Raw genomic sequence first — 27,085 nt, forward strand, 5'->3', positions numbered from 1 at the left:
GCCCGAGGACCGTCTGGGTCTCTGCCAGGTCCTCTGGGCTCCTCCTGGGCCTGCGGGCATCCTCGGCGGTGACGGGATCGATCCCAGGGACAGAGCCCCCACGGGGAGCGGATCCGCTCCCGTCACAGCGCAGGGTCTCGGGCAGGATCCCCCGGGAGTGGGGGCAGCGATTTCCCTCGAGTCATTCTCACCCCCAGGTGCCGAGGAAATGACACGGGGCCGGCTGTCGTCTGCAACCCCCTTATCCTCTGTACATCCCCTGACCCTCAAACTAACCTCAGGAGAAAACTTAAAGCACTGTCCTCATGACACTGATCCTTAGTGCGAATGTCGGGTGAGGAGACGAGAGGGAATGGGGGGCTCCTGCCACAGCGTCCGCGATAAAAGCGCTGGGAGAAAGTAGAGAACATGCCCCAGGTGCGTGTGGGCCGGACCGGGGTGCGTGTGGAGGGGACCGAGGTGTGCGCGTGGACGGGACCGAGGTGCGCGTGTGGGTGGGACCGGGGTGCGTGTGGGCGGGACCGGGGTGCGCGTGGAGGGGACCGGGGTGCGCGTGGAGGGGACCGAGGTGCGCGTGGAGGGGACCGAGGTGCGCGCGCGGGTGGGACCGAGGTGCGTGTGTGGAGGGGACCGAGGTGCGCGTGGAGGGGACCGAGGTGCGGGTGGACGGGACCGAGGTGCGCGTGGAGGGGACCCAGGTGCATGTGGAGGGGACCGAGGTGCGGGTGGACGAGACCGAGGTGTGGGTGGACGGGACCGAGGTGCGCGTGGAGGGGACCCAGGTGCATATGGAGGGGACCGAGGTGCGGGTGGACGAGACCGAGGTGCGTGTGGAGGGGACCGAGGTGCGTGTGGAGGGGACCGAGGTGTGCGTGTGGGCAGGTGCGATCCCAAGCTCGGTACATGCAGCGACCCAGGGAGTGGCGGCCTCAAGAACAACAGATTCCCATTAGCTCGTGTATCTAAAAAGCACCCCTCAAGCAACTGCCCAAATGATGGGAAGGGTCATGGGAAGGAATAAGGGTAATGGGAAGGAATAAGGGTAACTGGAAGGAATTCCTCAACAGCTTTCCCAATTTCCCACTTGGAAAACGAAACATACCCCAGTTATGTCATTAACTTTTGGATAACTTCTGGAAAGTTTTAATTTAGTAGTTTAATCATGTATTTTTCCTCCACCTACATAGAAGGGGTTGGGGTACCTACTAATATCTGGTCATCCATCACCCATTTCTGTCTTAAACTATCTCCATTCGGGTTAAATACTTGAATTTCTACTTCCATAATGACAATTAGACACTGAATGTAGAAATAACTTGGTGCTAAGTTAGAACAGTGTTGTGCTGTGTCCACCCTGCTCTGAGAATTCAGATAACCTGTAAACACGAGCATGTTCCGCTGCAGATTATGTGTCCATAGAACAGAAAGCCTAAGAATATATCATGTTAAATGGCAAGAAAAATAATCTTATTAGGGTCTTTAGGGATGCTGGTAAAAAAGAAATATCCTAGACTGAAAATTAGGACATTTGGGAACTGCTTCAGGTTTTCATTGATCTTCTGTGTGACCTTGAGCAAAATCACTGCTTGTCTAAGAGTCTTTTTTTTTTTTTTTTTTGCAATAAACCAGAGACAAAATATATCACTTACCCTAAAATTGTGCTAGGAATTATGTCACTATAAAATGAGGAAAAAGATATTAATGTATTTTCAAATTAATAACTCGTCGAATACGAAAATGTAAATGTTTTAGAACATGGTAAACAGATGAACGGAAACCTCTGACAGTGACACGCGTCTAGAAATTACATGTAATCAGACAAAGCATATAGCCACAGATTGTCAGAATACTTCTTTCTAATTAAAAAAGCGTTTTTTTCCCCCCAATATTAGGATGGCATTAATATTTTAAATTGCTACTATTTTAAGGTTACTCTCTAGGAATCCTGCATGGGAAGAGGGGGTTCTCAGGCGTCTACGTAGAAGCCTGCGGTGGTCCCCTGCACAGCGTCGGCCTCCGTCTAGGTGCACACAGACCGTTACTCATCTGTTACTTGGCATCTTTCTGGAAATATCGAATAGCGAGCGTAAGGCCAGGATCAGCCGAGCGAGAGGTCTGCAGCCGTCCATGCCCCACACTCCACATCTGGCAACGTGATCAGAGCGGGTGGCTCTGCCCCACGGGACCCCAGAGGCCTCCCAGCAGCAGGGCCAGGGCAGCTGGCCGGAGGCCATCCCGGCTCCTGCAGACCGGCCTCCGCCCGGGGGCCGTCAGTACCCGCTGGGACTGGTCGCCGTAAAAACCCCTCTGCGCCCTCACTTTTAATTTCCTGCTGCAACGCTTGGCTGTCTTTTCAGAGGGAATCTAGCAGATTCGTGACGCAGCTTCTCAGCTACTAACTGCCAGCTCCCAGTTCCCCCCGAGACTCGGCCTCGCGCAGTTTCTCTCCCGGGGTCTCTACCTGGGAAACGGGGGGTCTTCCAAACCTCAGAACCGGGTTCGTACCAACGAGAAGTCTCCAGCTCACAGGTGCGTTGGCAGAGCTACAGCATCTGTTCTGGGGATTTCTGTGTTGGTTTTTTTTGAGGAGCTTCTTTCTTAACTACTGGGCTCAACTGTACTAATCAACACCGTCTGCCGAGCCCTAACCTGTGCGCAGCCTTGGAGCTTTGCTGCCGGCAGCTGGGACCTAACCCTTGCTAGACGGTGACTTCTGTTTGCTGTGTAAATTCTCAGAGTTGCAGAAGTTTTATGTTTAAAACGAGGAGACTAGAAATCCATACCAGAAACCTACGATCCTATTAACCAATGTCACCCCAATAAATTTAATAAAATTCAGTACCAATTTTCAAAAAAAATGAGGAGACAACCCAAACTGAGAATTATTATTAATAGGGAGAGTAACAAATATTCAAATATAACATCTACAGGGGACCCGACCTGGCAATTCGCACATGTGACACCATTTGTCCTCCCCGTGTGTGACCCACAGCCACAGTGGCAATGACACCCGGCTGCCTGGGAACTTCAGTTCTCCCTGGGGAGCCAGGCGCAGCCTCAGGCGCACAGAGCTGGCGTCAAGTCACGGAGACGCTGTAAAGGGTGCAGTTTCCACAGGATTACAGCCCTGAGTCCAGCAGTTAATAAGGTTATTGTTTTTCCCTTGTGTGACTTTCTTTCTCATGACTTCGCTATTTGTTAGCTCTTCAAAATGTATATTCTGTCATATTTTTCCTCATGCTAACTGAGTGTTTAATTGTAGAATTATGACTTGGTATTCTTTCTCTTAAAAAGAGCCCCCCCATCCATTCACGCCCAGTCATACCCAGCTTCACGTGCCTCTGGGTGTCGGGGCGTGAGCTGTGGGACCCCAGGCCCAGCTGCGTCAGGTGCTGGTCCCTGTGGCCATGGGCCGGGCATCCAACCAGGCCCTTCACTCCTCTATCTCACATCCTGCTGCTAACACACGCGACTGACCGCACACCCTTTGCTCTCTCTTTAGGAAATACGTTTAGTGAGTATTTGTGGGTGAGGGGATTGCCTCCCTTCCCAGCCATCTCATGAAAGTGATTTATCTTCATGTGGTGCTGTGTCTAGTGCGGGAGCAGTGAGGGTCAGAGACCCCGGGACGACCGTACGTCTCATTATAAATTGACGAACTGGCATTTTGTTTGGTCTTTTGGGTTCTGATCTTTGCTCAGCTGAGTCTATGTCGAAAAGATGAAAGCATTTCGCAGGCTGTTAAAATAAGTTTCCTAAGTCATCGAGGTGAGGGGAAGGGCCTGGATCACAAGTCCTCAGGGTAATGCCCGTCTCCTGGGTGAGGTCCATGGGCCTCTCCCGCCGCAGTGCCTTGCTCTGGGCGGATGGCGGGGGCACCCACTTGGTGAGCCCGTCTGCCCGCGTGAATTTCCACACCATCCATGGCGGCAGACAGACACGTGCACAGGTAACTGATACACGGAATAGCACCGTGCCAACTAGCAGTGATTTGGAAAAGTATGTGGTTAGAGCAGTAACTACGGGTTAAACACAATCCACAGAGCTGTTAGGAAGGACAGCAGTTAAAATACACACCGTGTCCTGCGACCGAGGACTGGACAGAGCGGGCGGGACGTGGGCACAGTGCACACGACTCAGCGGGGGACAGGGTGAGGTGCTGCCGTTTGCCACCACACGGGGGGCCTGGGGAACGTCATGCGGAGAGAAATAAGTCAGGCAGGGAAGGCCAAGAGCCACAGGATTTCACTCCTATGTGGGATATGAAACGGAAACTCGTGGACACACAGCCGTGTGGGGGTTGCCAGGGGAAGGGGTGGGGGTGGGGGTGCCTGGGGCCTCATACCTGGGGGTGGACATGGTCTGACTGTGGGTGGTGGGCACACAGAGCAGTGCACTGATCTTCTATAGTAGAAACGTACGCCTGAAGCCTACACGATCCCATAAACCAATGTCACCCCAATACATTTAATAAAAATTAAAGTAAGTAAACATGTGTGGACTTGCATATGTCAACTGTAATTGAAAAGTTAAAAAAAATGATGAGAAGATTAAAAATAAGAGAAAACGTGTGGGCGTGGGAGTGCTGGCTCCCCGGGTCTATGAATTAAGAGGAGCGGGCGCCGTCCACTGGGTCGTGCGGTTCCCGGTCCCACTGAGGACGGTTTTCCCGCGAGGTGCCTGCGTCCGAGCCTCCAGGTGTTTGGCATTCATGTCGTCCAGCGCACGTGTGGCCGGGGGCTCTGGGCCTACCCATTAGACCCAGTGAGTTCTTAGACTTGGCGACGGGTCCAAACGCGGTCCCTGAGAACGGCCTCGGTCGCCTCCCACGCGGGGCCCGCCGCCCGGCCCCCAGGACTTTCCCCAGAGCCCGGCTGGGCACCGCGGCGGAATCCAGGCGCACCGCAGCCTCCAAGGCCTACATTTAATCTCAGTCAGATTTTTCCTGGTTCAGACCCATCTGCCTTTTATGTGAGCTTCTTAATGGAGACTTGTTCTGGGAGAGCCGCTCTGGTGCAGAGCCCGTGATGTTTCCCTTTTGAAAATGTCTCGATGAGCAAATGGTTTTTCCAGACTGTGGGGCACTGGAAGAGTAGCTTTGACTTAACGGCAGGAGGGCTCGGCCGGGCTGCCGGGCACCTGGCTCGGGCACAGGAACGGGCTCGGGGCCGAGGACCACGTCCCGGCTCCGTGGTCAGCGGTAGCTTGAGGTTTGTGTTCCCAAAGTACGTTAACAAGAGATGATTTTTAAAATGAAACATCTGGACGTTACCAGGCTCCGCACTGCAGGGCACAGTGCACTTGACGGCGGGGAGATGTCGCAGGAAGTGGGAGCCTCCAGATAAGCCCTTCTTAGCGGCTCCACGTAAAGCTTTTGTTTGAAGCCCGGAGGATAAGTGTCCACTTACAGTGTGTTCAGAATATTTCTCAACCTGAATGATAAAACAGTCTCTCCAAATGGTTTCCCACACAGCTCACGGATTCAGGCCCCGAAAGCTTTTAAAAAAACACCGCAGAAACGTATGCGCCTTCAGATCTGTAATTAAAATATTTCAATAATATCTATACGGGAGTAAAATAAAACAGGCTCCGAGAGAACCTCAAAAATATCATTACAGCTTATTTACAACACAAATTTTAAATGTTATTTATATTTAGATCATCATGTTATTTTAAATTATATGTATGTGTTTTGTTTTTAAAATGTACATAATTTCAAACCAACAGTTCCCTGAGCAGGTCCCTCCGCCATCCAGAGAGGGACAGACTCGGGAATTCTGGAGGCTTCTGGGCCAGCCCGGGCCTCCCTGTCCCTGCCTCGAGCCCCGTCACACAGGTTGGCGTTCAGGCTGCTAGACTAAGGTCACCGTGTTCCACAGACCCCGCGTGTACCCACCCCCATCCCACTGTACCCTCCCCTGCTCCGAACACCCCTTCCTGGAGGCACCGCTTCCCTGAGGCCCTCGCCAGGGGCACCTGTGGGGTCCCCCCCCCGTCCACTGGGGCTGCTCCCCGCTCATCCCTGACTTACACTCCGACTCTGCTGCTCCACTCTGAGCCCTGGGCTCTGCCCCCCCCCCCCCCAGGCGGCCTTGCTCCTGGGCAAGCCTGGCACCCACGCCGGCTGCACCCCCGCACGCTTCAGGGACGCGCTTGTTCATGACGTGGCTCCCTCCACCCCTATCAAGGTCGGGGCCCAGGGAGCCTGTTCTGCCTTGTTGGGTTTATATTTCACCCCCAGAAAGTGCCCGGCGTGGTAGGCGGTCAGTACAGACTTGCAGAACGAGGGTTGGCATGAAGAGCTGCGCACAGTGAAGACGTCTCGGCTCCGCGCCCTGGACGCCGCTCTGGGCGACACGGGCGTGGCCTCCGGGCAGCTCCAACGGGGCATCATTTCCTGTCTGCGGGGCTGCAAGCCACCTACAAGCCCCTTAATTTTCCAAATTCTAAGTGAAGAAACCCAATAAAATCTGCCCGTTACAGCTTTTATTTTCTCAGAAACGAGTTGATAAACGAATGTTTATCAGAAAGTCATTCCACCCTAAACGTCATTAGCAAAAGGAGATCAGATTCTCCTTTCCGGACCGCGGCTTCGAGCGGGGTGATGGAAGCGGATCCTTAACGCGTTAAACGCTGTCTCTTGATTTACGGAAATGAACTCTCCGCCGGTTTATTTACATCCCTGCGGTAGTTCAGACCGTCCACCCATCATTCATACAGTTTGCCACGTATGCGGTTTTTATTTATACGTCTTTCTGAAATGATTATGTTATAATCTGAGGGGACAAAACCTGAATCACGTCTTGTTGCTGAATGTCCCCCTCAGTTTGAAGTCTTGGTCAGGAAGGCGCTGAGTCCCGGTGACCCGGGCAGGCCCAGCCCGGCCGACGGTCACAGTGGGGACACCCAGGGCTCGGCCCTGACACTGCTGGCACATCCCCCCCCCCCCCGAGACAGCCTCTGGGAAGTTCACTGTGAAGACATCTTCTCAAAGGTTCCTTTTAAAGTGTAAACAGCAGGCTTGTCTTTCTATCTTTGGAGCAACCTCCAGGGAAGAACCGTGTAGGCGGCAAGTGTCTCCCACAGTAACAGTCTCCGTGTGCTGACCGCAGGGACCGGGGACCAGCACCCAGAGGTCCCATTGCTCGGACCAGCAGCACCTGCCTGTGGCCCGGCTCGCGTCGGCCCGAGAGCCAGGGCAGGGCCGGGGTCCCGAGAGGAGGCGGCACACATGCTGCGGCCAGGGGTCGGCGAGGTCGGGGCGGACGGGGGAACCGGGGCCGAAACGGGAGGTTTACAGCCTTCTTCTCAAGCAGGCCCTTCCCCAGGGACCACCCTCTGAGAGGCTCCAGGGACACGGATCTCAGGGTCCGGCCCCGTTGGGGAGACGCTGCTCACTAAAGATCCCTCCTGGGAACCCGGGAGGGTTTTGTTGTTTGTTTTCCTGCCAGGGAACCTGGGTCACCGTGTCTAATCTCCCCTTTCGTTGCTAGTCTCACACGGATTACAAACCCCACACTCAAGTTCTGCATAAAACACCTTTATGTCCAAGTTGCTATAGAGTACAGACCTGGAATTAGTGACGGGACATAAGCCCCGGGGCAGGGAGAGTGGGGAAAACGGCCTTAGGAAGGGGCCGTTCGCGACCACTAAGCAGAGAAGTTTAAAGAGCCAGCTGAGCTTCAGCCAGTCGCGAGATGTGAACTTACACTAAATTCACGACTGGCGTTTAGACTGTTCAGATCCCTTGGTTTACACTGAGTGTAACAACATGGCATTGCACTGACGCCACTAGATTCACATTTAAAATCCGTTTGCGGCATGTTTAATATTATTATGGAGGCTCTTACCTAGATCCGAGGAGCAGCGAGGGGACTACACTAAGGACGTCTCTCCTTCCAGGAGCTGAGGGTCCCAGCGGCAGGCGGTGGTCCTGAGCCGGGCCCTCCCTCCCCTCGCGCGCTCAGTGCTCCCCAAACAGCCCAGGGGGCCCCTAACTCCGCTATCACCATCCTGGCTGCAAGACTTAGAAACTGAGGAGCAAAGGGGCTGAGCTGCCCCAAGATCATCAGGAAGCAGCAGGGCTGGAGCTTGGACGCGGGTGTCTCTGGGGCAGGGACGGTCCCCGCGTCCACCGTGCGGGCGGCCGCCCCACCCAGCGCTGCGTCGGTGCACGTATGTGATTCAGGAAAGAGGGTCTTAGACCCTCTGCCCCCACTGATCAGAGGCCCTCTGGAATGCACCCCCACTTCAGACATCACCTGGGCGCACAAGGCACTTTTTTCTAAGGAGGGTTCTGGTCCTTCCGTCATCGAAAAATGATGGTTTCACGTGAACTGAGAATGTTTAGCTTGGAAAAGAGGAGACAGAGGAAAATGGTCACTATCTCCACAGATGGGAGGGATGCCACCTAATTTTAGGCTCAATATTCTTGCTTCTTAATTTTCTTAGAGGGGGAATGATGATAAATTTGGGCTCCAGCCCCCTGCGAGCTCTATGAGCACAGACACGTTGCTTCGCTCCAGCTGCTCCCGTGTAAAAGGAGGAACTGAACACCCACCGATGTCGGTGTGGTTTGAAATGAGGTGTGTGAGACGCCTGGCACCTTGATGAATAATTATAATATAAATGCCCCGGCCCCATCGCCCCGGATCCAGATGATTCTACTCAGAACATCACTTGTTTTTGTTGATGATGAGAAAGAAAAAGTCGACCACGGCCGGCTCCGCTCTGCCTGTTCCGGGGCAGGACCCGGCCCTTCTCAGCAGCAGGCTCCCGGCAGGACCCGACTGTCTCCTTCACAAAGGCCCCTGCGAGGCGGCCACCGGCGACGGGAGGAGATGCTTCGAGGGGCCTGGGTGCAGCGGGCGACGCCACCCAGGGCCCTGGGCCCGCGTGGGGCCCTCACCTGAGTGGGCAGCCACACACCACGCAGGACAGTGGGGCCCGAGCAACATTCTCGCTCCCTCCTGAGTGGCCCGAGCAGGGCCTCCTGGCGTCCGCCGCCTGTAACAGGCGTGACCGTGACCGTGACTGTGGCCGGGGCCGGCGCCACCCCCTTAGTGGGCTCCGTGAGAACGGGCGCGGGACACCATGCCAGCGGCTTTATTTTCGGTCTGTCAGGAAAGTGACAGCACTAATTCGTTCCTGGAGGACCGGGCAGCTGTCAGATGGCAGGGGCACGGTGGTGCCCCCGCTGGAGCCCAGTTCTGCTGAGCCGGCAGCCGCACCGTTTGCTACTGGAAAGTCCCCCTTCCTTCCCAAGCGGAGCCCGCGACTTCGGGGGGCGCTCGTCCTCAGAGAGCGGGAGAAAACCCCACCCGCTGCGCCCGCTGGGCTCCGGGTGACAGCCGCCCCACTCACAATGACGCCACGCGGGAAGCACCAGCGACGGTGGGCATTCTATGGAAACTGTTTCCAAAGCTCAACTTATTTTTCCCAACCACATACAAATGACATCTCGGCAGCCACGTCTTTCTAATAAATCTACTATCTGCTCTCTGGGCATTGATGAGATGGAGAAAGGGACTCTGGTTAGGTGACACTGCATTTTAAGCTTTGAAGTTGAGCCCGGCCGGGCGGGGCTCAGCGGTTGAGCGTCGACCTAGGATCCAGGCGATCGGGGTTCGATTCCCGGTCAGGGCACAGGCCCGGGTTGTGGGCTCGATCAGTGACTTTCTCACCATTGATGTTTCTGTCTCTCTCTCTCTCTCCTTTCCTCTCTCTGAAATCAATAAAGATATATTTTTAAAAAACCAAAAAAACAAAACTTCGAAGTTGAAGCAGTCCCTTGGGGTTTAAAATCAAAGATCAATGCTGGCAAGTTGGGGCTTCTGATCAGAAAACAGACACAAGGGCCCCCGGGGCTCCGGGCCTGGCACGGACAGGAAGTCACACGCGGATAGGACACGTCCCACCCCAAACGCACAGGCAAACACCTGGAGCCAGCCGCGTGTAAACACCACCAGCCTGTCGCTGCCCAGCTTAAACACGATTAATTTCCTGACACTCCGAGTCACCTGGCGTCTGACTGGGCAGCTACCGAAGCTCCTGTTACAGCAAAACCATCAGCCCCTCCTGATGTCCACTGGCTCTTTGACTGAGGACTGGGAGGGTGGCCTCAGAGTGAAGCTGAGCTGGCGCAGAAGGAAAGGGCTCCGGGTCTGGGCGGGGGGCACCTACCTTTGTAAATAAAGTTTTATTGGAACACAGCAGGCTCGCTCCCATGGGCACTGCTCTGGGCTGTTCTCACGCTGCAGGAGCGGAGACCAGACACTACAGAGCCCAAAACAGCTACCATCCCGCCCTGCACGCAAAACCCCGGTCAGTTCTCAGGGACACCCCACCTGAGCCCCAGCTGCCCTCGGCCCCCGGGGGCCAACGTCACCTTTGGAGAATCATTTACCTCCTGGGTAACTCTATACGAGACGAAGTGTCTATTTACCAAGTTTTAAGGATTAAATGACAGTTAATGTTTAATAGTCTTTTTTATTGTAAAGTATTAATCGGACTCTGTGGTTTAATAGGGCTAGATGGCAACCTGTATTGAGGTTGTTGAAAGTTGAAAGAATTGAAGAAAATGTGGCCAAATACGCCCTAAAGTATGTCATAGTCCGTTAATGTGTGTAGCGTTGTAACGTGACGTATTTCATTGTAACGTCCTCCAGTCATTGTTTAAATTGAGGCCCAAATCCTGTCCTTATTTTATACAGTAGTTCACGCAGAAAATGGTGCCTCGCTTAATTATTTATGAATTCCAGCAATAAACACGCTGCAGGAGGATTCACTGTGCACAGCCATCTGGTCCCTCGGACTTGGTGAACTTGAAATAATGCAACAGCGATGGATGTCCCCGCACCCAGATAAAAAGCCGTAGCTGTGCTCATGGCTCAGGCCCCTGAGCTCTCCTCCAAAAACAGGGAGCAAACCCGCAAATCGGTCCGAGCTGCGGCAGGCGGGTGGGAAAGTCTTAGAGTGAAAGCTGAGGCCGGAGCCTTGGGCCCGGCTCTGCGTCAGGAGGGGTAACGCCCGGGGCTGAAATCTGCCCTGGCCTCGCCCCGCACAGAACCGCCCCTTCTTCCCCCCCGCCCGCGGGCAGGAGGCCGGAGGAGCCCAGCTCCCCGCACCCGCCGCCCACCCTGCTGCCTTCCCCGGTGGCTCCCCGTCCCCTTCGCCTGATGCCCAGAAGCAGATTTTACGGAGAAATAGATGCCTGCTTGGAAAGCTCATCAACCCTCGGCCAGACGTGCGATTAAGACGGCGGTGGGGCTTCATGGGATGCGCGCGAAGTCACGCGGCGAGCCCAGGCCGGCGCCCTCCTCCGGCCACCGGCGCCCCCGGGGAGGAAGGGGCGTGAGGTTGTTTCGAGAGGAGCCAAGTCGGCGCGTCTGCGGGGACCCCGTCAAACACGCGAGGAGGCCGCCCGGGGGGCACCTGGCCCTGCCGCCGGGGGCGGGCGTTCGGGCAGCCCCGAGGCCCCATCGCCGACTTCCAGGGAAAAGAGCTGGGGGAACACAAACAACTGCGCATGTTAACCTCCCTCCGTGGGAGGTTCAATGCCACCTCCGTGTCCCATCACGTGGGTCAACCCCTGGGCACAGTGGGAGGTGCAGCCTCGTTCCGTTTACATTACTCTGATCAGCACTAAAGAGCAAGAAGTGAAATAAGCCATTAAAGGGACAGGAGCCCGGCTAATGTGGCTCAGTGGTTGAGTGTTGATCTATAAGCCAGGAGGTCAGGGTTCGATTCCAGGTCAGGGCACATGCCCAGGTTTCAGGCCCAGTCCCCAGCTGGGGGCATGCAGCAGGCAGCCGATCAATGACTCTCATCATTGGTTTCTATCTCTCTCGCTCCCTCTCCCTTCCTCTCTCTGAAATCAACTAAAAAAAAAAAAAAAGAAATGACTATAGAAAAGGCACAGACTCGTAGAGCAGCTATATGGATGCCTTTTCAAGTTAATCAATAAATCGATGCCTCATCCTGTTGAAACTGAAAATAAACCCATAATCGACTACCTCCCAGAATCTGAATCCTATAGAGGTCACCCTCACACCTATTATTCAAAAGAGACCGTGGATTGCTATTTTCTGGCTACACTTAAACAAAACAATAAAAAATAAGAAAGAAACTACTTAATAGGCTTGGAGACTTTTAAGACTAACATACCCTTTGAAATATGCTTAGATTAGCAACAGGGACACTTATTTGATCATGAGGGACCCTGAACCTTTGGATTGTACAACACAGGTGCATGCAAATTAAATATAAAAATATTTAAGTGCCAGGTCAGGAACGGGAACGGATTCTGAGTCTCCTGCAGACTGATCTGGGAGCTCTTCAGATGAGCTAATACCCGTATCTCTTTCTGTCGTCGGGAGGCACGTTTGGCATTGACTTTGTGATGCATCAGAGGGAAGCAGGTGCTAAAACTCGCTCTTTCCACTGGCGACAGGCTGATTTCACTGGATGGATGCACAGGTCTTGGCAAAGGGCTGCGGAGGGGCTGCTTCCCTAATTCTCTCCAGAGCTGAACTGACTTTCATTCATCTCCCAAGCTGTAATATATTGTGGCCCTGATTCCAACCCGCATGCTCCCTTGGGCGTTCTCGGGTCCCTCTCATCTCAGTCCCAGGGTCGGCCTGGGCTGCTCCTTCCCGGACCTGACCAACCTCTCCTCTCCCATCCCCTCATCTTGCCTCAAACGAACCATCTGTAACCAGAACAAGTGTAAAAAATGCAATTTGGCTTTTCCTCGGTAAGCCCCACTCTATGTTCTTGCTATTTACCTGGTTTCACTTTCCAATTTCTAGGTAAGAGCCAGAGACCCATTTAAGAACATTAATTTCCACATTGTCTTTAGAAATTCCTTTCTTGAGGATGTCAATTATTTGACATTTTTAATGCTCATTCCAACAAGCTAAATAATGCGATTATACAAAGAAGCATGAAGCAATCCTTCCTAATCATTCCAATTGCCCCCAAAGTAATGTATGTGAAGGACTCAGGTATCCCCTACCCCTTTCTGAATACTTAAGTAATATATGCGGTGTGTGCTACACAGGTACTGGGTGCACACGTATGTGTATCTATGAACTTATACAAATATCACTTTAAACATCTTTTTACTGCAATGGGATCATACTACAGTTTTTCACTTTCATGGGCCGTGGACATCACCAGTGGTCAATACACACAGGACTAATACTATGACTATGTTGTTTTTCCCGAGGGTATTTTTTCATTGCTTTTCAGAGAGAGTGGAAGAGAGAGGGAGGGAGGGAAAGAGAGAGACATCGATGCGAGAGACACATCCATTGGTTGCCTCCCACATGTGCCCCGACTGGGGCCGGGGATGGAGCCTGCAACTGAGGTACATGCCCTCGGCGGGAATCGAACCCGAGACCCTTCAGTCTGCGGGCTGATGCTCTAACCACTGAGCTGCACCAGCCAGGGCAACGCTGTCTTTCTAATGGTATTCACACTTTGCAGGAAATGTTTTCTTATGATGATGCTTGAAGGAGAATCGTTCACAGCAATATCATGAGAGCGTGTGCGTGTGTACACACACGTGTACTGGGGTGTTGCCAAGACCAAGGGTTGGCTAAATCTGTCAATAGGCCCCAGAATAAAGTTTATCACCTCAATGGATTCGCAGTGACCTACTCCTGCTGAGTCAGAAACCACATTTCCTAGTGCGCAGAGAGCAGACTCGTCTCCCTGGGGTAAAGGCACGTCCATTAAGTTCACAGAACCCAACCTAAAATCAACATGTCAAATTGGTAAGTTACAACCCGCAGAAACTGGACTATTTCTATTGATAGGACCGCCTTTTACTCCCCACGCTGGGCCTACGGACGAAGCCCACCTGGAACCTGAAGGTTGCTTGCTCGAGCATGAAATCTGAACAACAGAAATAAGAAATCAGATAAGCGACAGAAATCAGATGAAAGAACATTTGATGCCTCGGTGAGCTGAGCTAATACTGTCGATCCACTGAAGTCGCTCTGACCTTTTCATTAGTTATGAAACTTTACAGAATGTGATGAGTCTATGAAACATTTCTCCCCCACAGAAAACGCACATTTATATACAAAAGTCTGCATGTGACTCCAGGGCTTCATAGAAACTGAGGTGACCATGACCCTAAGTTAAGGAAGTCGGGTGTGCAGAGTGGGGACCCGGGCGAGGCTGCCTGCAGATCCAGCCCCACACCAGGGGTGCTGCCGGGGGCACGGAGGCCTCAAAGCTCTGGGGCTGAGCCCCCCGGCCTCCGGGCTCGGGGTGACGGGACGCAGCTCTGCCTCTGACTCTCACTAGGTCTTTCACCCTTTCACCAGGTGTAGCCAGCGTCACAGGTGACACATGAGCCGAACCAATTTCTTGACGGTGGCTCCGCACCTCTCTGCTTTGAGCCCTTACTGGATGCCTTAGAGCTGACCTTTGAGAAGGGGGTCACATTTCTCCCACGTCTGGGTGTTTTGGAGGTGCTGGTATCCATGTCACTAACAGCAAGAGTTATTTTCAAGAGCAATTCTGGAACCTTCGGTTAGGGGTTCCAATGTCCCTACTGCTGAAAACCGGCACTGAGGACGAAAAAGACAGCCGCTCTGACAACGAAGCCCAGTGACGGGCTGGCATAGGACCAGCAGCCCCGCCTGCTACAAAAAGAAAGTGTCCCTGAAGGTGCGTCTTTACCTGGCTTCACCAACCTGGGTCACCTAAACCGTCAAGGAAAATAATTCTGGAAGTTTCCCATTCGTTTCAGTGTCAGTAATTGTCATTAGTGCAAGCGGATGCTAAGGTGTCCCCTCGTGGACAGCTGACCCCTGCTCCCTTCCCGTCCCTTCCTTCAGTGGAAGCCCCTCCTCCTGGTGGGTCGCATGGTCCCTGCTGTAATTCAGATTGAGTTTGGACCATCATTTCAGTGAGAAATAAATCAGGGCTGACATTCTAAATACAGCTTTGAGCTTGAAGGGTAATAATCTAGCTGCTCTACTTAAATCCAGATTCAAGGATGTTAAAGAAAAGAAAACTCTGCTTGAGGGACGCGTCCGAGGGAAATGCCAGGTGCACTCGGCGGACAAGACATGTGCTCCCGGGAAGGAGCCCCCAGCCCTGGCTCGTTACTTAGTGAGGCCCAGGAGGGGAGGGAAGTCTGGGTGCAGCCAAGACTCACTTTTCTGGGATTCTATGAAGATGTAAACCGTTTGCTCCCCTTAGATAGATGCATACTAAATGAGATGAATGCATTTGAGGTTTTACAGGCTTGATTTAATGCCCTGTGCAGAGACTATTATTTTTAAGAGGGGCAGATTTGCACATTGGGAGTCATAGAACCTGTCTGTTTTTATTTTTATTTTTATTTTTATTTTTATTTTTGTTTTTTTAAAATATGATTTTTATTGACTTCAGAGAGAGGAAAGGAGAGAGAGAAAAACATCAATGATGAGAGTCATTGACCAGCTGCCTCCTACAGGCCCCCTGCTGGGGATGGAGCCTGCAGCCCGGGCCTGTGCCCTGACTGGGAATCGAACTGCGACCTCCTGGATCCTAGGCCGATGCTCAGCCGTGGAGCCACACCAGCTGGGCACAACCTGTTTGTTTCAAAATCATTTCAGGGCTTTATAGAGACTCCTGGTGAGAGTGGCATTGACCAGAGAGAAAAGCCCCCCCACCCCCCGTCAGTTCACTGTGGTGCTTATGGGCAGTTTTCCTTTTAGGTTTTCTGGGAAAGACGGGCCAACTACCGAATGAAAGTAAGTTGGGGGTTGAATGCAAATTTTTTTATCAAAAATATTTTTGAATATTTACTTTGTGCCCAATACCAGTGATTCAGCTTTTTCTTTGAGTCTGTCATTGCCTCCAGGGTGCTCAGGAGAATAGCCTGAGATGGCGTATGTGCCGTCCAAAGGCTGTTCAAAGTGCAGCAAGAATTCAGAGCCCACCTAACCCAGGTGAGCCCACTTCTCGCTGCGCACACGTCAGACGCCACGACCACGGTTTAAAACCCAAACGGTGGCAGAACTGTAAGATGGGAGATGTGAGAAGTAAACGCTGCACTAATTCATGGTCCAGTGCTCACTCCACCTGTCCCTGAAGCCCTCAGGGGCGGGGCTGCGGCTCAGGGGCAGAACCACGGGACCCCGACCTTGACCTGGGACAGGTCACGGGGCCGCGCTTGACCTCGCAGGAGAGCCCGGCCAGAGCAGGTCCCCTCCGCTCCCCTTCAGACACTCTCCCTTCAACTTCCTCTCATCCGCCGTCCTTCCCCTGCCCACCAAACCGCTCACGCTCTCCAGGACGGTCACTCGTCCCGTGCGTTTGCCACGAGTCTTCCTCACCCAGCAAGACAGCATGTGTCGGCCGAGGGGACCTCTACTGTTTAGATTTCAGAGAGGAAGGGACAGCGAGAGACTAGAAACATCAGCGATGAGGGAGACTCGTCCATCAGCCGCCTCCTGCAGGAGCCCTGCTGGGGACTGAGCCCTGACCTCGGGGCCAGGGGTGGACACTCGACCACTGAGCGACACCAGCCATGCTGCGGGAGGACGTCAGCCCAGCTCTGATGCAAAGGCGGCTCCCGGCGCCCAGCACCCAGCACCCAGCACCCAGCACGGGACTGTTCTGAGCGATCCTGGGAGACACAGCCCAGCATTAATTCTCTCACCACCTCCACCTGGCCCCAGGGCCACCCGACCTTCCCTCTTGTCCTGGAGCTGTTGCTACTATCAGCACCGACGTCTCTCCCTGTTCCCTTCAGCACCGGCACCTCTCAACCTCTGTGCCTGTCCCTTAGCTCTCACTGGGTCTGGGGTGGGTGCTCCCGAGAGCCGAGAAACTGAACGAGAGAAACGATGAATGGCCAGGCCGGTGCTCACTGACACCTCCACACAGACGGTGGGTGTGGGTTCCTAGACGTACATGCATGTCGCATGTAATTATGTGTATGTGCACACGTGCACGTAGGCATGCATCCATGTGTGACCTGGCAGACCTGTGCCCACAGACACACATGCAGATGAGAGGCCGTATGGTGACTGGTTAAAATGACCACCTCTGGGAGGACAGACTCCTGTTTAATTTCTGCTCCCACTTTCATTAGCTCTGAGCTCCTGCAAATTAAATTGTGGTAGGTCACTCCCTCCCCTTCTCTGTCTGGCAATATTAGGTAATTTTACTTCACTCCAAGAAACCTTGTGAGGAATTAATAACAAAATGGATATGAGAGTTTATACCTTTGTAGGTGCATCATCTCTATCATCTATCATCTCTATCTATCTATCTATCTATCTATCTATCTATCTATCTATCTATCATCTATCATCTATCATCTATCATCATCTATCTATCTATCTATCTATCTATCATCTATCATCTATCTATCTATCATCTATCATCATCTATCATCTATCTATCATCTATCTATCTATCATCTATCATCATCTATCATCTATCTATCATCTATCTATCTATCATCTATCATCTATCTATCATCTATCTATATCTTAGTGCCTCTCACCCACAAAGGTACATATACCTTAGTAAGCAGAACATAATGTCATGATTGAGAGGATGAATAATTTTAAGATTAAAAAAAAACTGGAAAGAGAAAAGTTTTTACAAGAGCATCTTAGAACCCAGGGGAGTCTCCTGAGCCAAGTTTCTGAAACAAGCAAATTTTTGCTATTGACGAACGTCAAATTCCCCCTCACTATGCCTCCAGTAATTTTTTAAAATTAAAATAGATTTTAATGCTCTATTGATTTCATGTATAAAATTTAAGGCAAATATCTTCAAAGATGGCACCTTGGGAAGCTGAGATAAATGTTGAGGGTGTAAAATCAGTATTTTTTGATCAACATATTTGACTTCTACATTTATGGTTAAATTTTTTCCCGTTTCTAAATACCATGTCGGTCAGCATTTCAAAAGAAATTCTAAGGAGACTAGATCCCTTTGTTTCTTAGCTTTGTCTTAAACAAGAATCTAATTTTGCCATCCTTCTGTCGTGCCGAAAGATTCCTGACAAAGTGAATCTCTAAGTCAAAACGCGCATGTGGTTTTCACTCCAGTTTCTTCATAAAACCTGCCATTCCCTGGGCGAGGCCTTTGCCGACGAATCAGAGAAACTGAGCTGCCCGCCCGGCCACGAGGAGCGTTCTGGTCCGGGAAACACCGACTCTGCTGAACACACATGACTCACTGTTTGACGCACAGAGCAGGTGTCTCCTATCCAAAGCGAAGTTGTATTATACATAAAAATCCTATTTCACACCAAAGACTATAAAAATCCAATCAACGTCAAAGCAAACTCATTTCACCTGAAAAAGTATCTAAAACATGAACCTAAATTATGGTAAATCGTTCCTGCAACATATAACCAACACATGACCTTAAATTATGAAAGGTCAATGTATAAAAAATTACCAAATAGATTGTGAAACATTCGAAATGAAATTCAAGACAAAATTAAAGACGTGAGTTAAGAAAAGAAATATTTAAAAATAAATCAGACTTCAGAATCAACGTGACCCACGTTTGAAGTTGGAGGGATTTCGTCACATATTCGCTGGTGTCTGTAACACTCGGTTCGCTGTGTCACTAATAAGAAGATTGATTAGGAAGCTGATCAACCCTCTTTTAAAACATGAACCACTGAAGGGAGCAGGGGGCAGGTTCTTTGGGGCACAATCTCTAGACGCACACAGGTCACCACACTGATCTGTCCTCTCTGTCCTCAAGTCTAACCATAACCGTGCCTGTCACGCGTGTTCACTGTAACTTCTCGTGTGTCGAGACGTCAGGCCAATTTTCTGACCTACATGTTTTTTTTAATATCATAAACTTAATAAGAAAAAATAAATATATATATTTTTAGTAATTGAGATCTTGAGGAAGGAAGGTCAACAAATAGAAATACAGAAATAGATGCTACTTATATACATAGCATCTTATTATTGGACAAATACAGGAATTTCGATAGTATTCCATCTTATTGGAAACTATGTGCAATCCCAATATTTTCTGTTATAAATTTATCAAAGAAAATTATATAAATTCTTTGGTTTACCATAAAGAATAATGTGTATTGATGAAACTACTACGAAACACCCTATTAAGACAGTAACTTCAATTTCATTATTCTGTATTTATGGGTAAAAATATGTTGATTTCATCAGCAATCTATACACTTACTAGCTATGACCCTGAAGGGCTTCATATTTAGTAAGTTAGTGTGAAATTAATAAATATTCACATTTGATTTTCAGGGTTAAATTCAATGTCTGAACACAGGAATTAGAATATTTTAATTTATTGTTTCCCTACTCATTAGGTAGATTAATATTTCAAGTATGAATAATAATTCATGTAAATATTAACTACTCCAAAGTACTGCCAGAAATCTAAAAAGTTCAGTCTCCAGACTGTTTATTACCAAGATTATAGTGTTTAGACAGATTTTAAGGTTGAAAGATTTTCTCCAATTCAAACAAATAAATTTAAATAAAAATTAAATATCAATCTGATAATATTAAATAAATTCTCATTTTAATTGGAAGAAAAAATTCTAGATGACGGAGTAAACTATTTTTTAAAATGCTGATTTAGTATTTTCTATATAAATTAAATTTCCTTCAGATGTCTTGGATAAGAAGTCAACATTTTATTGTGTTATTTGGCTTCTTTTAATTACCTGATGGACAGTCCCATCCAAATAAAACCTAATGGGAAAGAAGGAAACCTGAGTCATCAAAATGGCTCAATGCGTTGGTTTCAAAATAATTTTAGATATTTTTCTGACAATTATCATTGGTTCTGCTTTATATTATATTTAGTTAGGGATAGTTGCATATTTTATACACTCTGTAAGAATATCTCACTTGTTATAGTGACACTGCCTGGGTGTGTCACAGTTGTCTCTAAACTCATGGTGGGAACTGATATTATTATCAGTCAGCTGCTGCTTACAGGGAAAGCTTCACTCTCTTCTGGATAAATTCTCTCTAGTCTTTAATCTTCTGTTTAGACTATAATTATGGTTTTTCTCCAGATAGGACACATTCATTTTCTCAGGAGACCTTTAAGCTATTGAGAAATAAGTTAAAAATACTGATATTAAATTCTCTATACAATTTTGGTTTTGCTGACAAAGCCCTTTTAATTAGGTTTTTTCTTTCAAAACAAAGGCTTGCATTTACTTGTAAAGAGACTATAGTCTAACATCACTATTTAAATATAAATTTCAAAATAAAAGCATTTCAAATATCAAGTCTTAAAAAAAAAAAACATCTTTAACTTACGGTCCTGTTCACGTTTCAAGTCATTTCTCTAATATTTTTTTAAGAAACATAAATATTTTTCTAACAGAGACAGTCTCCCCAATAGTTCTGTGCTGTCCCATCATGACAAGCAACGACCCAACAGCGACAGCTCAGAAAGATTCCACGGAATCGCTCCTGTGTCCATCGCTCACCAGCAGTGTGTCTACGTTCATCTTAGGAAAACGGGCAAACAGGATATTCTAGTACCAACTCCGCCAGGAAGGGGAGGAGATCCCGAGGTTTCCCGAGGGCGGGAGCTCTGTCATCCTTCTCAGCAAAGGGCACGTGCGATGGGGGGACAAGGCAGGTTTCCCAGGCGACCAGGACACGCTGCCTTAGAAACAGTTGTTCTTCTAAGTGTGTGAAGTTAGGGTACATGGGAAGTGGCAGATACAAGGCAGCTGGAAAGGGAATAGTACCTATTAAGGTTAAATTAGCCTGTTACTCTCCAAACATTAAATTATTCCCTGACAGTCAATGATGAACCTAAAGATGATTCATCCTTTCAGGCCACGGGTGCCGGTTTTTACAAAAACACTGTGGCCAGGAGGACACTGAAATCAGAGTATTTGCCCTTCCTAAGGATCATTCCATATAAAACTTAAAAAAACCCACAAAACTGATTTGTTTAAGCAGGCACAGAGAGGAGAGCCTGCCTCACACCGTCTGGCGATTGCACAGCAGCCGAATGCAGCTGCAGGAAGCACACGCAGACTTTACCTCCCACAGCGAGGGAGCCCTGCCCGGGCCCGGAGACGGGACTGGGCCGGGACATCCTGCGTCACAGGTGGGTGCTGCCGACAGGGACTGGCCTAAACCCCGCCCGGGTCTTTCATCCATTCACGGGAGTTTACATATGTTGAAAATAATAGCCTTCGTGTTACACATAAGATAAATTTTAAGACGTCTCTGTGAAACAACAGACCCACTGCGGCATTTACGCAAATCTGAAAATACGAAAACAAACGCAGCGCAACCCGGAGGCCCGGCGAAGACCAAACGGTAAAATCAAAATAATTTCTTCAAGGAGCAGTTCCACCTTTGAAAACAAAAATCCATTTAAAAGAACTCCCCTGACTCAAGCACTGCCAGTATTATCATCCAACGACATTTTAAGAGGACTCATCTGTGCTAAGAATATTTCTCCAGGGAAAAGGCGTGCTGTCAATTAGCGTTCAAAATTCCCCAAACTTCTCTCCACCGATAAAGGAAAATTATAAACAGACGTGTTGTGCTCAAAAGTTTGGCAATGAGAGCAAATGGCGCTCTTCAATCTCCAATGCATCACACAAATCCGAACGCTGACCCCCTTGGGTCCCCTGGGCTTTGCGGTCACACCGACACCCTGGCCCAGGGCGGCGAGGGGAGCCGGTGCGCGGCGGGCGGGCGCGGGCCCGGCGAGGTCCTACCTTCGTACAGGGCCCTGAAGCCCTGGGCGCTCACGGCGAAGTCGGTGGTGAACCACAGCGTGAGGATGGACCCCGAGCTCACGACGGACGAGGGCAGCTGGAACCCCGAGAGCCTGGGTTTCAGAGAAACAGAGGAACACAGTTAAAAAGCAGGAATGGGCCGCGCACGTTAGTGTGAGGACCACATTCGGTCCCTCTTCTCACGGCGGCATATCTATTTGAGATCAAAGACTGGACAATGTCACGATCTGCACACAAGGTGCTCTGCTAGGTAATTAAGCGGCTCCGACCGATCGCTAGAGTTTTTGCGCGTCGACGGTTTTTGAGAATATTCCTCTTGAAGGAGCCAGATGATCGCTGCCCCAAAGAGAAAACAAACAAAGTGAAGTCGCCTCATCCCTGCTACGTGAGACCAGATGCTACTGCGCCTGCTTTTGAGTTTACCGTCTGCCCCTAAATTATTAGGAGGCGGGTTGTCTCATCTCACCGGTAACGAGCTTATTCTTAAAATCTCCCTGACATGAACCCAAGTGACCCTTGAAAAGAAAACATGCCAGTCGCAGCGTAATAACCAATAATCAGTCGTGACCTTGAGCAGAGGTCAGATACATTGATGTTACTCTCTGGATTTCAGGACCGATCTTTTGAATTTTAAGATGTTTTTCACACTTCACTGGGTTTGGATGTCTTTACAGACGCTAATGTGGTGAAGTCATGTCTCTGGGTGAGTGGACGCGTGCGGCGATATTCATAAAACTCTACTAGCAGTGCTTGAAAGGTCAAAGAGGCTCTTTACCCATTGGTATTTTACCTAAAGTCTGCTAATTAAGCAGTTTGTGTACAGATGTGTGGTTTAATTTAGCCTGAGCACAAGCCTCCGATGCCAGGGGAAGTCAGCCCGAACGCTCGTCCCCCCGGGAGAAATTCCCGCTCGCGGCGCAGGCCGCGGTGCTGAACCTAATTACAGTCTCGGTAGGTTGCAGAATCAAAATAGAAACTAATAAGAAGAGAAAAATGAAAGGACAATCGCCAATCACTAAGCCACGCACTTCAAAACCACCCATGCGTCAAAGGCAGTCGCAAGGGACACGGAAAAATACACTGGACTAAATAAAGTTCACAGCGCAGGAGCTACGGATTCGGAATCAGCTAAGCAGGGCAGCGAGAAAAAGTAATGGCACTAAAAATACACTAGAAGGTAGGACAATTTCATATTCATAACCCAAGCTCCCATCTCGAAAACTTAGAAAATAAGAATAAAGTCAGCCTAAAGCAAACAGAAGGCAAGAAAGAAAAGATAAACGCGGAAATCGATAAAGACTGAACGCAGAGAAACAGCACGGAAGGAAAGAGCATTTGTCAGGGGGCACAGCCGACCACGAAAAGACCTCTCGGTGAAACACGCGTGGGGGCCCCCCAACCCGACAGGATCTACACGAACCCCACGGCTGACGTCACGCGTGGGGGCGAACCGAGCGCCCCCTCCGGTGGGGACGCGGCCCAGGGCCGCCTGGCCGCTTTCCTTCCCGGTCCTGCTGGAAGGTCCGGCCAGCTGAGAAATGCAGACGAGCACAGAGGGGCCGGAGAGCGTGAAACACAATCGCCCGCTTGCAGGTGACACAACTATCTACACAATTATGTCAACGGAGCTGTGAGACGACCCCCAGAGCTGACACGTGGGATACGCCCTTGCGTGGGAAACACAATGCGCACACAAAAACCCTTTATATGTAAGTATTTAAAATTATTTTTGTAACTGTTCTGAGCCACGACTTAAGAAGCCTTGATGGTAACGTATTGGTGTAGGGAGAAACATCTCATATTGTAAAATCAACTTACAATTCTTAAATTTCCTTCAAAGCCAATCGTAGTTCTACATTGAGGCACTGAACTCACGGACACCAAAACGAACAGCGCGATGCCATTCATAGTCACTGTCAGAAATAAAATTAAAGGCTTCGCTGCAACAGAACATGGACAAAACTATACCCTGAGGATTATAAATGCTGACGAAAGAAACCAGTCAGTGACTAAACAGAGAAATGTACGACGCTGTATTTAAATTTTTTTGTTACACTGAAGGGTGCATTAGTGTTGTTTTTTTAAATTTATCTTTATTGTTGAAAGTACTACAGACGCCCCCTCCCCCCGGGCCCCTCTGTGTTTAAGGCGCCTGGCCCGTCATCAGCAGGGCCGTGGGCCCTGTCGGTGGGTCGGGGCCAGGTGGAGACGGTGAGCGGGTCTCGAAGGTCCCGGAGAACCTCGGAGAGCAAACGTGTGGTTCAGGTGTTTCGTCATTACTCCAACTCACAAGGAGGGGAGGTCCCGTGAAAGGCCTGGGAGACTCGGCCTCCCTGCAGATCCGCGGCTCACGGGGCCTTTATTACGTCACTTACGTTCTTCCCACGAGGACCCTGGGGACACATTTCACTGTCATCTAACTTCCTTTGAGGAAGATCTATTCCTACGAACAACTGGTTTGTTTTCAGTACCCGACACATCACGGGGCTGTGCGAGGCTGTGTCTTCGTTGAAATGAAATTTCGGGACAGGTTTCTGGCGTTTCCCGAGGGACGTGTGACCCCGCAGAGCAGCCTCCTTTCAGATTCCACACGTCCGTCCCCCTTCGGGACCCGACCTTGCGGCCGCCCATGTCCTTTATGTCTCGTCGGCCTCTCTGCCTCCAGCTACAACCTCGGAGGCGTCGGCAAAGTGGGGTGTAAATGAAAACAAGAAAGAAAAATGCTCCCGTTTCTCTCCACCGTCCCCCGTCTTGCGAACACCTGACTTACTGGTTCGCACACCATGACTCAGACAGAATTTCAGGGGGTTGGGGTCATGTACGGGGACCACTCCGAGGCGACCGGGAGAAAATCAAGCCATGAGGACACGCGCATCTGTTCACCATGGATCTTCTGCCGTAATTTTGCCCAAAATTCTAAGCTGGCATTTCCACATGGTCACGCAGCAGCCGGCTGAGCTGGGGGGGCGTCGGCTCCACCCCGGGTTGAGTCTGGGCACCTAACATCCCTGCCACGGTCCTCACTGCAGAAAACACCCCGATTTTATCCCATTCACGCCGTTAGGACGTCACCTGAGTCATTGGTGGGAGGAAGGACACCAAGGGCAAAGGGGGGCCCTGACCTGAGGCCCAGCTCACCCTCGGTGAAAACCAGCCCGTCGCTCCCTGCGGACGGTCCCCTCTCCCTGTTCCCTGCTGTCCCACAGAACCTCATTTACCGTGTTTTCCGCAGGGGGGGACCCCTCACCAGCGAGCCGGGCGGGCCTGGGGCCTGTGGGAGTGGGGGGCTGTCGGGGGGAAGCCGAGCCGGCTCCTGGGAGCGACGCCCACGTCCAGGGACGGTCACTGGGCGGACGCACGAGCTCCGGGGTCGGGATTGAACAAGCTTGCCCAAGAAATCCCGGGGCAGGCCGCCCTGGGAAACACCTCCGGGCCTCCGCCCTGTGCTCTTGCCCCAGGCACTCCCCCCACGGCCACCAGGGCAGCAGTCGGGGTGCTGGGGGTGCAGGGGGAACAACCAGACACTCAGAGCGGCCGAGCCGACAGCAGGCCGAGTGCGGCTTCGCCCCCGGTGGGCGGGGGTCAGGGTCCCATTAGACACGAGGCTCCCCGCCCGGTCCCCCGCCACAGGCCACACAACCGACCGTGTCTGTGACTAAATGTCGACTATCTTCCTAACTACTGTTTGGTCAAAATGTCAAGTATATATTTTAAGTAAATTAGAAAAAAAATCACTAAATTAAATTTTATTCCAGTGAACCAATGGCTTTAAAGAAAATCTCTGAAAAGCCAAATGTTGCCAAACTCCCGTTCGTACGTGATAGTTAATGACATTGCCCTGCAGGCCTTACGCTCACGTGGGTGTCCTACAACGTCGCCTACAAAAAGGCCTGGCCTGGCATTACAGGTGACGTGAGGAGCGTGCCCTTAGAGTCGGCGGTGACCTTAAATTAGCCCACGTTTCACCGATTAAATTAATTCCTCAGGGCCTCAGGCAGCCACCGCCCGGCTGCGTGGGCTCACCGCGGCGGACAAACGGAGCCTGCCCGGCGGCCCCGGCCCTGGATGTTTAGACCCCGGCTCTAGGTATGTTCAAGCAACCGCCCCGCTGCTAGTACCTGGAATAGGGTCCAGGCCACGGAAAGAAATACGAACGGATGAACCACATACGTCCAGAGACGGGGACGCGTGGAACAGAGGTAATACTTCGAACCATAAAGATAAATTTAAAAATAAAGCAAGTATACGGGGCTTACCGTTTTTCAGAAGCTATTTATTTTGTAGTTGTTACTGCTGTAAGATGCACTGTTTCTCTAGTCGCCTTATTTGAGCCTGAATTTTTACCACGTTTGGTCCCAAGGACAATGTTGCGTAACCAGGATCGACCAGTTTTCCCTTCATTCAGATACTTGCTGGACATCTACTGAACGTATATTCATGGCTAATCCATTTCACGCATTCAAGAAACTTACCGTCTAGAGTGAAGCTCGGGAAATGCTTAGGACGATGCTGGAAGGAAGCAGACGGGGTGATCCGCACAGGTGTTCACCCCCCGCCGCCCGGCTGCCTGTCATTTCACACCTTCGCTCTCGGCCTTTGGAAACAGCGCCTATTTCACTTTTCGCTTCTCTCCGACCCAACACACAACTATTTCTAACGAGCAACATAAAAGATGGAGGCCTACTCAAAACATCAATTTGATTATAGATTCTCATCACTCGGCACAGACTACACGCGTGGGTGTAAGTGTGCGCATGTTCATACATGTGTATAGGGCGACCCCCAAAACATGCCCACGCACTTCAACTCACTTAACTTTCACTCCTCTTTAGGTTTAACTGATCTGAAATAGTGGGTGAAGCCAGACTAAGCCTTGAACAAAGAAAACGTGTCCTAAAGGGCCCCTGGGCTGTTTTTATGGGGACACACAGAGATAAAGTTTACGGAACAAAACCGGCGACAGTGGACGCGCTGAGGGCGCAGACACCGAGCGGAATGGTCCTTGACGCTGGCGATTCCCCGGCGTTGCGTCATCAGCAGGGTCCGGGCCAGAACGGTCATCAGTGTGAAAACAGGTGTTGGCAAAATTATTATTCATTCCTGTAGATTCTTCTAAATGTTGAAAACGAACTGCATGGTAATAAACACGGGCTCTATAATCATTCAAAGTGTGCACACGGTTCTGGGCACCTGCACACAGATGAGGACACACACATTCAACCCCGTCTGTAATTCTGTCGCTAAAAATGGGTTGAGTTTTACACTTCGGGGGTCACTGCTCCATGTGACCTCTCTCTCCAGCAAAGACTGAGTGAACTACCGGACGCTTTCTTT

General features: G+C 50.5%; 1 protein-coding gene across 1 annotated transcript in view; it reads right to left on the reverse strand.

The window, feature by feature from the left end:
* Positions 1–27,085, reverse strand: part of LOC148093619 (CUB and sushi domain-containing protein 1-like) — a 379,865-nt gene that overhangs the window by 6,578 nt on the left and 346,202 nt on the right. Inside the window, exon 3 of the mRNA XM_087815025.1 lies at positions 21,731–21,843. Coding sequence (XP_087671151.1) covers positions 21,731–21,843 — 113 coding nt within the window. The remainder of the gene's footprint in view (positions 1–21,730; positions 21,844–27,085) is intronic.

Source organism: Miniopterus natalensis, chromosome 2, assembly GCF_054644295.1.
Source record: "Miniopterus natalensis isolate mMinNat1 chromosome 2, mMinNat1.hap1, whole genome shotgun sequence".
Classification (NCBI taxonomy): Eukaryota; Metazoa; Chordata; class Mammalia; order Chiroptera; family Miniopteridae; genus Miniopterus; species Miniopterus natalensis.